Raw genomic sequence first — 15,269 nt, 5'->3', positions numbered from 1 at the left:
TAAACAATGCAGATTTTTTTTTTCACAGCCACCTTTACTCATATTTACTAAGGGTGCCAATATTTGTGGAGGGCACTGTATATATATATATATATATATATATATATATATATATATATATATATATATATATATAATTTCTATTAAAGTTTCCAGTCCATCTTTTTATCTACTAGGCAACATCACCCCTACAACCAAAGAAAAAAAAAAATCTTTTCTACTGGAGATGCCTGCTGAGAGCTATAAATGTGGCTGTCTATAACAAGAACTTACTCTCAAGAGCTATACATGACACTAAATCCATAAAATACCACACAGATGCTTGTTGTCATATTCTGACTAATGACCTAAATTCAGATTCCCTGAGACAATTTAAAAGCATTTGGCAGGCATGCTGCTGTAAAGACATTAGCTTCTCAATGGGAAGCTCCTGTCTGCGTATCCCACTGTCATTGTATTACTGTTGCTCTTATTGCTGAGTAACATGGACAGATCCACTATGGGTGGACAGAAATGCACAGTGAAGTTATTTCACTGAGAATCATAATTAGTCTATTTGAATACTGCTATTTTCTTGTGCTACAGTTATTTCAGTTTGTTCCTCACACAACACTTTTGGTATATACATATACACACACACACACACACACATATATATATATTAGGGCTGTCAAAATAACGCGTTAATTTCGATTAATTAATCTGAGAAAAAATAACGCGTCAAAAAAATTAACGCAGATTAATCCATTCCGTATTGACCCTTGAACCTGGAGCCGTTCTCGTGCGCGCGAGCTCTTTCAAAGTAAGCACCGTCATTGCACTCTCTCTACCTCACACATAATAATCTAAATCAACTGACACAATGCTAAAAGTTCGTAAGACCGAATCCATGTTTCACGAGGCGTGAATAGTGCTCAAAAGAACGTCACCTCATCTTCTCTGACAGGCGCCCTGCACGTGCAGCTGACATAAACCACACTTTCAGTAAACAAAAAGAAAATCCTATCCAGTGGTGAAGTGTTTTCTTTATTGACAAATCTTTTGCGATGTCCTAATAACAGTCGCGATTCGCACGCAACGCGTCAACGTCCGCTAATGTCCGATTCGTGACCTAATGACTCATTTGAACAGATTCATTTTAATGAATCATGACAACAACTGATCGGTCCACATGGTCTATAATGAATCATTTACTCGAACAACTCTGAAATGAGAACATAAGTGTGCTTACCCCATTTAGCAAGAGTGGTTAGTAAAATTAGCCTTAATAATCCACAATATTTTCAGGTTATTTAAATGACAGTGGGTAGTAAGTTAGGCCTACCTATAAAATCAGTTAGTTTAGACTGGAGTGAGGTGAAACCAGAACAAAGCAAGTTGTTAGCTAGGTGCATTCAATTGTATATGGTAGAAAATTATATTATTAGTTAATATAACTTCTAAATGCTACTTTTTAATACTTTTCAGGTTTAGCAAAAAAGCATCTTCTCTTACAAAGCTATAAAATCACTTTTTTTTTTTCTTTTTTTTACAATGAGAGTGACGGGTACTTTATTGTCAGTATTGGGCTCGCAGATCACGTGGGTAGGGCACTTTTTACTGTTTGTGTGGATGACCATGTCTGTCACCACCGAAGACCATTTTTGACCCAGGAAAAACCCTGCATTGATTCATTTGAATTGAAATATTTAATACTTTCACAGCAAAAATTATGTATGCGATTAATTTAGATTAATTAATCACAGAGTATGTAATTAATTAGATTAAAATTTTGAATCGACTGACAGCCCTAATATATATATATATACACCAAAAGCGTTGTGTGAGGAACAAACTGAAATACTTTTTGTATTTGGGGGACTGGTGAATCCCTTATTACATTTCTATGGTAACCTGTAGAAATTTAAATACCTGTGCTGTGGCAGCTCTCTCCATCTGGATCAAGGCTCCAGCCGGGATAACACGAGCACTTGACAGTGGTCTTATGCTGTTCGCATATCTGACTACACTTCAGGTGAGCAGAGCAATAGTCCACTGTCTCGCATGTTCGGTTGTCAGAGCCTAGATGGAGTCCGGTGGGACATGAACACACCACCCCTTTGCTGGGGATCACTGCACACTGGTGACTGCAGCCTCCATTACCTTGCAAACATTTCTCTGGAACAGACAAGAACAGCATGAGTGAGGACAAAAACAGATTCAGTTTGAAAAGCTGGTGATATGAAGCCATGTTTGCTGGCATATGAGATTGAAGTTGTGAACTGAAACAGAGAAGGTTTGGTTTGGAATTGAACATTTGCACAAGACTAGAAGCTTATCGCTCTTCACCTCAAAAGTTTTGGTGTGTCTTTCTTGACTAGGCCATTATGCCATTACATTGACCTAATCAACATCACCAGCCAAGTGTCAAAAAAAGAAGTTATGCAAGTAATTACATTATTCATATAGAAGATACAATGAGAATCCACAGATCTGAATTACGACCGACTCCAGATGCTATGCAGGCCAAACAAAGTCATTCAAGCTGGAAAATGGCTTTTTCTTCAGTTTAAAAGAAATGAAAACTGGGTCTCTGATACATCATCTCTTTTCAGAATGGATCAGACAAGCGCCAGTACTCTTAGTCTCTCATCTCTAATGGATAAGCTTTTTCCTTTCATTGAAGCACCTGGTCTTTTTAGGAGAGAAAGACAAAGGGGAGGGAAAACACAGCTTGTTGAAAATGACACTTTCCAAGGTCTCTTTGCCTCTACTGATTATGATGATCCCCTCTGTGGCCGTAAGAGAGAATTGAATTTTCTTCACAGGGGACCCTGAAGTCTATATGGAGGTGAAGAATAGCTGCTTCCCAAAGGTTACAAATGGCATTGAGCCCTGCTGCGCTGGTCTGAGTCAGTCAGCCCTCTCAAGGTCCATTGGCACCATCTAATTGGCAATGAGAGGCCCAAGCCAAAAGCAGGTCTAGTCAGACAGATAATACACCTCGTCCTCAAAACATGAACGGTGGGCTCCCATGGGTGAGTGCTGGCAATGCACTGAAAGTCACTGAAATGTTTGTCTAGTCGCATTCTGAGAGAATTATACATCGGTGACTCTCAGGAGACACTTTCCCCAGTGAGGGCTTCACAGGCAAACAGATCCACATGTTTAGCTCTGATTCAGAAGGGCCTTATTTTTTCCCTGTGTCTGTAGCTTAGAGAGCATGTGTTAGCTTTCCATTACACTTGCTCAAAGATGCAACTTAAAGAGATTCAAGTAGCCTTGAGAGACATGCCGTGTATGCACAAACACAGTATCCTAAAATCTTTTCACCCATGGAGAGATAAACAATACATATTGATTTGCTCAAGTGTATGAATTCAAATTTATACCGCTCAGGTATTATATTCTCATTGGTTAGTTGCCTTTTTTCATGGTTTGGCTTCCTGTGTATTGACAGACCTACTCCGCATGACTAATTCTAATTCAATCTATCCAAATTTCTTGCAGAATGCACTAGACCTCATGCAATACCACAGCAGTTTAATTAGCTTTAGTCACAGGGTGTACAGTGAATAAAGGCTGTGAACACAAGCATTATGGACCGAGTGATAAATACTGTATGCACTGCAACACTTGCATTGATTAAAGGCCGAATGAATTAAAAAAAAAAAAGAAGACTTTTAGACCATGTCTGTTAGCTCTGCAGACAAAATTCCCTTTAGCAGACATTCACATTTAAAACGTCCAGTCTTTCTTTTCCAGGAATGCATCCACAATATTATTAATGACTCATTGTATACTGTATCCAGCGGCGTATACAAACTTTGTCCAAATACAGTGTCACACCACAAGAAGCCAGGCCTATTAAAAATATTTTTTGGTAACTGAAAAACAAAAAACAAAAACAAATCCAAAATATTAATAATAAAGTGTAAATAATACAATTAAACACTGCTTTACAGTGATTTTATCATGACCTTAACTGTAAACACATAAAAAACATTGTAAAGCTCAGTTTCAAGTGTTTTTTGTTTTGTTTTGTTTTTGCTAATGTGACAAAAACAATTATGCTCAACAAATATCAAGCAATACATAATAATAAATTGGTATTTTAATACAAATAATAATAATTGGAATTAATAATTCTTCTGCAAAGAAAAATAGAGTACATTATCCTAATTGTAATCTATTTACAGTTGCCAAGCAACACAGGCACATCAATGTAGAATTTGCAGTCACAGGTGTGCATTTATTCAGAATGGCTTCAAACATGCCTCATCCAATCCAAATTTAGAGTTGAAATTATCATTTTTTTTTTTAATCAAATCTTGGAACAGTACAGCAGATGAGGCCTTAATCAAAGCCTCTCATGCACTCACCACAGAAAGGGCCCTCATCCGAATGGTCAGCGCAGTCATTTCGCCCGTCACAGATCTTGCTGGGAGGCAAGCAGGTGCTGGAGTCATTAGCACAGGACTGAGTAGGGGGCTTACAGATGGAGGACTCACACGAGTCTTCATCCGAGCGGTCTTCACAGTCGTTGTCGCCGTCACACACCCAGCTCTTGCTAATACACTTCCCTTGGGACACAACATTCAGTCAGACCTCTAAATAAATCAAGCTGTCAGCCTTAACTTGTTTTTTTGTAGGTGAGCATAAAGATAAATCTGGGTACATTTTAAAATGTGGTGGAACGTCAAGCTGGGGTGACGTCAGATGCAAACAGAAGCTTTTAGCAAGTGTCAGCTCATTTAACCCTCAGAGACTATTTCTTATCAAAACTGCAACACTTATTTAAACATTACTGTTAAATAGTTTGGGGTTGGTAAGATTTTTTAATGTTTTTGAAAAAAAAAAAAAAAAAATCTCACCAAGACTGCATTTATTTAATCAAAAATACAGTAAAAACAGTAATATTATTAAATATTATTACAATTTAAAATAACTGTTTTCTATTTTAATATATTTGTCAAATATAATTTTTAATTTAACCTGTTAACCTGCACCCCTGCTTTTGGAAAATCCCAAGAAATGACATACCCAAACTAAAACAGATACAGTTCATGAACCCTTTGCACTAAAAGCATAAGTAAGGTCTCATTTGAAAGCAGACAGTTTGCAGTTTATTGTAAAGTCATAATTAATTATTGTCACAATGAAGAAAATAGTTAAATAGCTTAAAAGTTTTGAAAAGTTATTAGAAATGTATTTTTATGAAATATCTTTATGGAAATAAAAGTGAAGTTGGCCTTTTAGCAATCTAGAAATGCACTGCAGCTAAAGCCACATGTCTGGCCATGTTACATTTCAAATCTGAAGATGATAAGTTTAAAACTCTGAGTTTTATTAAATGTTTTTCAAGACCATGTCATGTGATTTTATTTAGAAAAGACTCTAAAATGTTAACTGATGTTTATTGTCATCTATTCAAGTGTATTGTCTATATTGTTTTGTGGTGCTAACTGCCCCATTCAGTTTCAGTCTCCCCTGAACACATTCACACCTCTCCGGCCTGCTTATGGCTCTAATTATTCTTTTCTTTTGTCTATATTATAATTACTGATGTTCTATTCAAGATGATTTAATCCCTCATTTCTTTCACAAAACTTCTCACTTCACCTTCTTTGAAACTGTATTTAATGCCCTTCTTGAAAAAAAGAAAAAAAAAAAAAAATCAGTGAGCTGTACAATTCAAAATTATTTATTTGCATTAGCTCAGAACAGGTGCATCTTTGGGCTCGTTAGCATGTTAGCTTAGCACACCAACAAAACACGACAATTTATAAGATTAAAACCACGTTTTTGCTACAAACATACAAGTCGAGTGTTTTAAATAACCTTCTGTGATGTGATTTGGCTTCGGATCAAAAATACAGATAAAAAACATATCGTCACAATCGTGTATTTATTACTTTCAAGTGTCGATTTGCTCGTAATATCCATGATTATAGCATAGGATTATATAGCATAGCATAGCGATGTTAGTTCCTGGAAGGTCACATGATGCCTCTCCTTTCATCATGTGTAATTTGTGGACTAAGTGTGCACAAAGCGCCCTCCGGCTGCAGGTATGAGTTGAAAACACAGTAGATCAGTGTATACAGCGTTAATATGATGACAGCAGTGCGTTTCAGGTAAAAATCGAATAAATATTACTAGGGCTGGGGGATATATCGCATGTGATTGTCATGCGCATTTTGTCAGTAAAGCCGGTTCCCTGATTACCGCTAAATCGGCATCACCTGCTTTCAAATGGAGCGGCATTTAATAGACAGAGCCGTAGATCACTGACAAGCTACGCAATATCGCGTTCATTATCGAAGGCGATTCATAGAGCAAATAATAAAAATATTGTCTACCATCAAGGGGCATTGAAGTAAAAGAGTCCTGTACTCACATCGTGAAGGAAACCACCAAAATAACAGCAGAGAATCATTGTGTGTCATTAATCGCTGTTTGTAATCTTCCTATGAAGAGACTGTCGGATCAACGCTCTGCTACATTTGTCTCAGATAAGTTAAATGCTTAACACAATCGGCATCACTGTGATTGTGCATTGTTATTTTGGAGTGACGGTCGTGCGAGAGACGGGTAGATCAGATAGAGTTTGAAAGCTGCTTGCCGTCGCTTCTCTATCGTCATCGTGTTATACCCGCCAATAGCGAGCAAGGTGGATAAGCCAGTCTGTGATTGGTTCCCGCAAAAGTGTAACAGCGCAGCAGAAATGAATGCACAGGTTTCCAGACTGAGTTGCCGAGCGAAATCAAATTGCCGGCAGATCAGGCTGGGTTTACCCAGACTAGCTGACGCTCATATTTCAATGAAAAGGTAACGTCTCCGTTTTTCATATTCATAACTCCCGACGCATATTAACAAATAACGGTCACTATATGATATTGAGAGTAAAATAAAGATTAAAAATTGAAGCTCAAGTCTCAGATCTTTTTAATGATGTATAGTTTGTCAAGGTAATTACATTACATTTAACAGTAAATTTGAGCTAATTTAAACCAATAAGCTTCGGTGCGTCGGTACTGGTGACGGTTTTACTAATAATTACTGACACCAAACCTTTAAACAACATTGGAAACCCAGGATTTAACCCTTGTGTTCAGTCTACCTTCATGATCAAATAAACAGGTGAACACACTTTAGTCTGTTTCTGAGCCTGTCAAAATGATATGGGATTTGGCATTTGGTCTGCAGTGCAGTGGTCCGGAAAAGGTGTATGTTGCTTTTTTAGCACATTTTTGACATCAAAAGGGATGGGAACAAAACAATGAACAATTCTTGGGCTATTTTATGGCTTAGCTAGCTTTTCAAGGCAATCATTTACAATTAGGGCAACTGCAACATCAAAAAGCCCCATGTTGATTGATTTCACTATAGTCTGAGTGGAGAAAAAAATTGTGATAGATACAAATTACTGCAAAATATGTTCAAAAGAAACACTGCATGTAATCCTTTATGTGTAGAGGTAAACTACAATATTCATAGGTTTATCTTTTGAAAAGTGTAAGCACTGTCTCTGTAGTGTTATGAGAACTTTATTCTGTTTGTTCCAGCATCCAGTTCAACACTGGCTCAACCAAAGGTGTGACTTAGGGGACTGTCTGTTTTACCAACCAATAGCAGACCAAGGATTGTTTGGAAAATCCTTGAGATGTCTTAATTTTCCATTCGGCGAAGCTAGTGGCAAAAAAAAATAACATCTCACCTTTTTAGTTTTACATAATAGCTAACTCTGAACGTGGAATAATGGCGTTGCTACCAAAATAAACATCACTGTGAAGTACAAATCATTCAAGCTCACAAGTTACACCATTCATCTCAGCTGTTCTGGATAGATACGAATTCTAGCATTGCAAAGGATTGCACCATGTAACGAAAAACAGGCTGGATTTATCATCTGACTAAATTTGCAGGAGGCAAAGATAACTGAAAGCTCAAGGATGACATCATGGTATAAAATATCACCCACTGCTTCATAGAATTTAACAATTTTGATACATGTGATATTGAAAAAAAAGGGGGAAATATAGCAGTAGGTCAGTGTACAAAATAAATGTGAGGTCAGAGCAGACTTACCAGTACTGAGAAACACCTACTAGGCTTACCTGAGCTTTTGCAGGTAAACTTTGCCTGGGGATCACACATTCTCTTAACGCCCTTGCAGTTGGTTTCGTCACTGCCATCTTCACAGTCTTTATCCCCATCGCAGCGCCAGCGCTCAGGGATGCAGGTCCCATCAGCACGACAGTGAAACTCCTCTCCACTGCATTCAACAGGAGGCAATGCTGGACATGACAAAATAAAAAAAATAAAAAATTGATCCTGAGGTGTTCCAATTCCTCAATGACTCTAATGAGTTGGTACTTTTTAGCGAATCAAACACATACAGTGTGACCAGTGTAGTCCAATTCCTAAAACAATGACTCTAATGAGTCAGTTCTTTTTAGGGAATCAAACACATACAGCGTGAGCAGTGTAGTCCAATTCCTGAAACAATGACGCTAATGAGTTGGTTCTTTTTAGTGAATCAAACACATACAGCATGACCAGTGTAGTCCACTTCCGAACAAATGACTTTAAAGGGGTGGTTCAGTGTTTTTTTCTAGGCATGATTGTGTTTTTGGGGCACAGTTTAACATGTCTTAATGCTTCGTTTTTAAAAAAAAAAAATGCCGTATTTTTCATATATTTTACCTTTATTCTACACCTCTGTTTCCGCTGTCATTCGAACAGCTCGTTTGACTTCCTGCTTCTATGAAGCCGCTCCCTTCTAAATACTATAATGCACTATAATACAGCTAACTGGTTAACGAAGCAAAAACGCGTTGGTCTTTGTTTATGTCCTTGATGCAGCCAAAAAATAGCAAAAGGTTTAAAAGACATGTACAAACAATAAAATGTACTTACAGTTTGGGGTGATAAACAGCAGGTTCTGCTTTTAAAGTGGGAACTGCTTCTTTCAGTAATAGCATTTGTGCATTCAGTAATAGCCATCCAGCATTAAACTCGTGTAGATTCTGGAAGCTGTATTTAGCGCCACATCCAGTGTAGAAAATAAGACAGATTATAATGGGTTCTATTATCTTTTGACGAGTCGTGTCGCGCCGCTCGCGCCCGGTGTACACAACTCTTCTGATCCATATGCAGCGCGACATGGCCTCGCCCACTTTGTTGCGTGTTCCCGGGGGTGTGTTCTGCAGGGTTTATGATGTCACCAACCCGGCAAGGAGCTTGTTGTAGTCCAAACCGGTCGTTTTTGTAGGCATTAAAATGCCATAACTTTAAAAGACAATATCTCCGTTTGCATTGAACTTTCAGCGCTGTAACTTTGCAGATACTGTTTATGCTCAAGCAGCAACATTACACACTAACTAAAGTTAAAAAAGTGAAATCGCATTGAACCACCCCTTTAATGAGTCGGTTCTTTTTAGGAAATCAAACACATACAGCGTGACCAGTGTAGTCCAGTTCCGAACAAATTCCTTTAATGAGTCGGTTCTTTTTATTGAATCAAACACCACCAAGACCAGTGTAGTCCAATTCCAACTGTAGGAAACTAAGAGGCAAAGACCAGGACATTCAGATATATCTTTAGCTGGATTCTTTATTGAGAACATGCTATTTGAATAATGATTGTATGTATTCTATCAATATGGAGAACAGGAATGGGCCGAAAGTATATCTGAGTGAAACATCCTGTTGAATGGGAAAAAAAAAAAAAAGATTTTGTCCAATGGGAATTGATTGGATAATTGGATCTTTGTTTGCTATTGCTGTGATCTCATGTAAGTAACAGCTTGTCCTGCCTTTGTACTGAAAAATAGCATCAGAGAGGAGAAGTCTTTGCAATTGGGAGAAGTTATTTTAATGAAACTTTATGAGGGCACATTTTTTAAACAAGCATTATGATGTGCATGAATAAATCATTTATAATAAATACTGCAATATTCCATTAAAAAAACCCAAACAAACAAAAACAAAAAAACAAAAACAAGAATTGCCAAATTTCAATTCATGGGGACTTAAACAAAAAAAATTTAGTTGGTTGTTATTGTTACTTGACTAAAACTTTCTTAAATTTGTAATCCTACACAGCACAAATGAGTCGGTTCTTTTAAGTGAATAAAACATTTAAAGCAAAACAAGTGTAGTCCAAGTCCTGAACAAATGACTCTGAATCTGTTCTTTTTAGTGAATCAAACACATACATAGCCAACAGTGTTGTCCAATTCCTAAACAAACTCTTCTAATGAGTTGGTTAATAGTGATTCTAACGCATACAGCTTACAGCTAAGACGTAAAAATTAAATCAACTATTGAATTTATGCTGCTTCTAATAAAAACAAAATTATCTCACCAACTGGGAATAGAAGAAACACTTTTCTAACAATATTTAATACTTAAAATGAATAAAAGATTCATTAAATGGACCCCTTAAGAACATATTAGAAATAGAAAGGTTAAAAAGCAGAAGAAGGTTGTCACAGTTCCCTTCATTATTGGACTCCATTTCCCATCATCTTCCTTGTTTCATCACCTGCACTCACTTCCTTGTCATCTCCCCATCATCACGGATTACCTGCACCTGTTCCTGATCATCTGCACTCCCTTTATAATGGACTCACTCCCTTCGCTCCTTGTCTGTTCTTATTGTTAGTTAACGTGTGTATGGTTGTTCTGTCTGTTTGTTGAAGTCCGTGAACGCCTCGTCTCTACCGCAACCTCACCTTGTAACAAAGGTTTCATAATCGTTTTTTAAAACTCACAGATGCTTTCAGTTCAAACTACTTCAGCTAAACTGGCTGAGATGTATCAAGTATACTTCAAGATTTCCTCTTGTCACATTAATAAATATTTAAATATTCTCCCTGACCCTCGCAAATACTTAAAGTGTCCGTGCGCTTTCAACGCAAAGGACAAGGGTGAGAATTTCTTCAAAAGTAAGACAAGCACAAAAGAAAAGCCTTCCTTATGTAGCCTGCCTCAATTATCAATTTCTGCTTCATTTGAACCCTTGAACCCTGACTATTGACAGGAGTTAAATGCATACTCCAAAAACATTTTTATACATCAAACCTACCTTAATCCTCAGCCTACCATCAAACAAAACAAAAAAAGACAGCTGCTAACATTACCAACCTTTAAAGACTAAAAGGTCCCCTGCTTTGCTTAAGGCTAATGCTCAGAGTTACCATTGTCTCCTCCACTTTACACATACAGAGCATGTGTTATACAGTTATCTGAGCCCTGCGCTGGAAGGATATGAGCCGGACAAACCCTCAGAGACGGACAGGAGCCGAGAACCTCTATCAGGAGCCCGTTTGATGAATGGCTCCAACATTTCTGTGACAAGCTGGTGAGCTGAAAGCATTGGAGGACTTGGCCTCAGCTTTCAGAGGTAATTACAGCAGATTAAAAGATTCAAATCTGTAAGGTGGTTCCCTAGCGAGCTCAGATAAGATTAGATCTGTCAAGTATATAAAAAGAGAGAAAGTTTTAAACTTGTGTTCCCCAAATTAGGGACATTGCACCAAGGCAATTACAAGCAACACTGACTTGATCGCTATCGTTCGGCTCTTTGTTAGTCTGCTAATTAGTCACGTTAAACAGATTCTCCGGAAACCACTCGGTAGGTTGGTTAAGTTGTTCATGTACAGAAACGAACACAAATGCGTTTTTAATTAACTTAACAGGGAAATTCGACCTCTCTAAACACTCTTTGATTACTCTGATGTGTTTATATGGCGTACACTGCAACTAGGGATGTCCACAAGTACCAGAGTACTCAGAAATGACAGCAATGATAGATGTAAAGACAACTTTTCTGAATTTTCAAATTCAAAACTTTTTTTTCATTGTTAAATTTTGCCAATATATCTCCATCTTGTGGTCCTGATTAAAGTTTGGACAGCGATGGTACACAGACACAATGGTACAAAATGATTTTCAGTCTGTGGCAGTAATGTCAGTCAGATCATTTGCTGAACAATATAATGCCATTTACGCATCATTTGCAGTTTATTTATATGCTTTATTGCTATTTGCACTTCTGATTAGATGCAACTATATTTTACTGGCTCTGTATTTTGCACAATGACAAAGTTGAATCTAATATAATCAAATCTAGACGCCGTGCAGATGATTGAATGGAATAGAATGCAGGGGCCTTTATAAAGGTTTTAGAACGTAAAAATATATCAGTCTGACCCATGCATATCTTAACCAACCATTTAAAAAAAGACAGAGCTACATTTTATCGGAATCATCCCGCAAGCACTTAGTCAAAATGACCTAAATGCATGTCCCATAAGGTGGGTAAAGAGAGAAAAGTGATGTCCTACCAGGGGCAACACCAGCACAAGTCACATTTTCATCACTGAAGTCCCCACAGTCATTGTCCCCATCGCAGGCCCAGTGGTCTGGGATACATCTGCCGCTGGTGCACTTATACTGGCCATTAGCACAGGAGTGAATGCAGCCTGCTTCATCACTGTTGTCTCCACAGTCATCATCTATAATCACATATACAGGAAAGTTATGCATAATTAGTATCAGAATAACTCATTGCAACAGAGAACTTTTGACAGTATGGTGTCCACATACTAAACCATTCAGTTTAAGTGTTGGTAAGATTTTTATTATTATTGTTGTTGTTGTTGTTGTTTATATTGTTATATTGTTTCTTATGCTCACCAAGACTGCATTTGTTTTTGTTTTTTTTTAATCAAAAATACAACAAAAATGCAATATTTTGAAATATCTGACCCTTCAGAGAAATCATTCTAATTTGCTGATTTGCTGCTCAAGAAACATTGATTTTTAATATAAGTGTAGAAAACAGTTAATATTTTTGTGGAAACCATGATTTTTTTCTTCTATGAATGGAAAGTTCAAAAGAACATCACATGTTTGAAATAGAAATCTTTGGTAACTTTAAATGCTTCCGTGCTGAATAAAAGTAGGGCCATTCCGTGTTAACTCAACCAGAGGTTCTAAAAGGATCCAAAAGGATATTAAGATATCTTTAATACTTCTTGAGTTACAGGCATGCAAACTTGAGTCAAAAAACACAAGGTTTTTGCAGTTTTTGAACTGTCACTGTTGGCATATAATGAAACAAAGATTACTAAAGTCAACAGTCTTTACTAATAGACCTACAACTCTATGTGTAAAAATAAAATAATGATGCTGCCATCTTCATAAAGTCATTCTAATGTGGCTCCAAATCTCAGGTGAAAACTGTCATTTTGACCCCCCTCTACAAAATAGTGGATTACTCAGTAAATATACATCTGTGACATTTAATATTTTGGCTTCCATCACTATTTATGTTTGTCTTTCTACAGAAAGAAATATTAACAAAATCAAACATTTGAGCCAGGGAAGTTTGTGTGATTTGACACGGAATCACCCAGTATTAATAACATTTGAACAACAGTGTATGAGGTTGGGCTTTTCTTTTTTTTTTTTATCATATATTGTCACACAAATTGTGTTGCTCCATCAAAATACAATAAAAAATAAATAGATTTTATGATTGTCATACACTTTGGTACCAGAAAATGGCACATTTTCCTTTAGGGGGTCTTTAACCCTGTTGTGCCTCATGGTTTGTTGCACAATACTAGGAACTGAAATGACAAAAACAGAGGACAGCACCACAGGAGTTTTTCAAACAAGAGTCTTCAGGGCATCAAATTACGCCAAGCCTCATTTTGTACTGAAAAATCAGCAAGGTATCGTGAAGGCCCTGACCCTGGATAAGAAATAACGCCTCCATATGCTGACCTTGGTTGAATGATCTCATTTGAGAAACAAAAGGGAAAAAAGCGGGAGAGAGAAAGAAATAAGAAAAACAGATATAAAAAGAGCAGGTTTTATTGTTGTTGATGATTGAGTGTTGCACTCAGGCAATAATATATTGCAGACCTTGAGGGCCGGCAATACATTATAGAGGTCTGTATTTTACACCCTCCTTGATCTGAAATGGAGATATTTCAGATAAAATAATCTGTGAATATTTAATGGTTATTAATGCGATGCACTTCTTGTGCAACAAAAAAGACTGGACAGTAGGATCAATGGACTTAATTGAATTAAAGTGCCGGGCTTTCTTTTATCAGCTCCAAAGAATATAGGCTAATATATCATCATGCTAAATGGAAGATCAAGTAAAGCAAATGGTAAAGTATTTTCTTACTTCTGGATACGCTCACCTGAGTCACAATGCCACTTCATGCTAATGCACCTTCCATTAGCGCAGCTGAACTGGCTGAGAGCTTCGCAGGTTGGGAACGCTGTGAGCAGAGAGAAAGAGTGTGAGAAACGTTCGCCACAAAAACCCTGACGCTTGAACCCCATCCAATACATCATTGTCTCTTTGATACACTGGAGAAGAAAACCCATTTTTCATTTAGCTTTTAGCTTTGAAAAATTGCAAAAGAAGTTTGTCCTGGCACAGATTGCTCTGTCATGCTAATAGATTAAATTTGGAGGCTCTTTTGTCCTCAGGAAATTTCATAGTTTCTTGCAAGTTTTTGAACCTGTAACTATTCTCCTGCAGCACTTTTTTTTCATACCACGGGGGTTTAGTGCTAGTACTGCGGAAAAAAAAAAAAGACACCCTGAAGGTCATGCAAAATGTCACAGTGAATTATTGCTATTTTCTAGCTAAGGTTAATGAAAAGAAATCACAAACAAAAGGAAAACGAGACCTCACAGATGCAGTGGAAAACAGTCAGAGGCAATAAGAGCTCACCAGGAAGCAATAACGCACCAGCGATGCGATAGCATGGTTTGTGCGCTTTACTGTAGCGTTGATTTAAAGATATCAAAAGGTTATTGTTTCAACATTATGAATTACTGCAGGTTTTGCTATTAACCTGTGGATCACGATGCCTTTGGTGAAAATGGATTTTTCTTTTTTAAAGATAAAGATTAGTTTACGGAAAAAAGCACCAGCACATTTACAAGTTATTTTGATGAATGCAATCTGCAAGCTTATGAACATAAGTATCTTGTCTCGTACCTCGTTATACCTTTTCGAGAATACATCACAGCTCATCTGCATGCAGGAACAGTGACATGACATGCAGTGGAGAAACAACATCTGTTTCTCTTTAAAGCGTCTCTCAGCTCAGTCAAGAAACCCCCACACATACAGTATTCAACCAGGTATGTGCATATGCACAGATGAAACAATTTTCAACTTATGAAAAGTAATTATGGCTGTGTAACGATGCATATGTTATTAGTGTACTATGTTCTTTGATGTT

General features: G+C 37.3%; 1 protein-coding gene across 7 annotated transcripts in view; it reads right to left on the bottom strand.

Annotated features, from left to right (window-relative positions):
• lrp1bb (low density lipoprotein receptor-related protein 1Bb) overlaps positions 1–15,269 on the bottom strand; it is a 351,504-nt gene that overhangs the window by 120,044 nt on the left and 216,191 nt on the right. For all 7 annotated transcript variants that reach the window (XR_007185289.1, XR_007185290.1, XM_048193502.1 and 4 more), the window contains 5 exons: positions 14,211–14,291; positions 12,336–12,506; positions 8,100–8,279; positions 4,362–4,562; positions 1,912–2,157 (listed from right to left, as the gene is read on the bottom strand). Coding sequence is in view for 5 of the 7 variants with exons in the window: in XM_048193502.1 (XP_048049459.1) it covers positions 1,912–2,157; positions 4,362–4,562; positions 8,100–8,279; positions 12,336–12,506; positions 14,211–14,291 (879 nt within the window). In the remaining 2 variants the exon portion in view is untranslated. The remainder of the gene's footprint in view (positions 1–1,911; positions 2,158–4,361; positions 4,563–8,099; positions 8,280–12,335; positions 12,507–14,210; positions 14,292–15,269) is intronic.

The sequence above is a fragment of the Megalobrama amblycephala genome, linkage group LG6 (genome assembly GCF_018812025.1).
Source record: "Megalobrama amblycephala isolate DHTTF-2021 linkage group LG6, ASM1881202v1, whole genome shotgun sequence".
Classification (NCBI taxonomy): domain Eukaryota; kingdom Metazoa; phylum Chordata; class Actinopteri; order Cypriniformes; family Xenocyprididae; genus Megalobrama; species Megalobrama amblycephala.
This window is presented reverse-complemented; position numbering and strand designations above follow the sequence as displayed.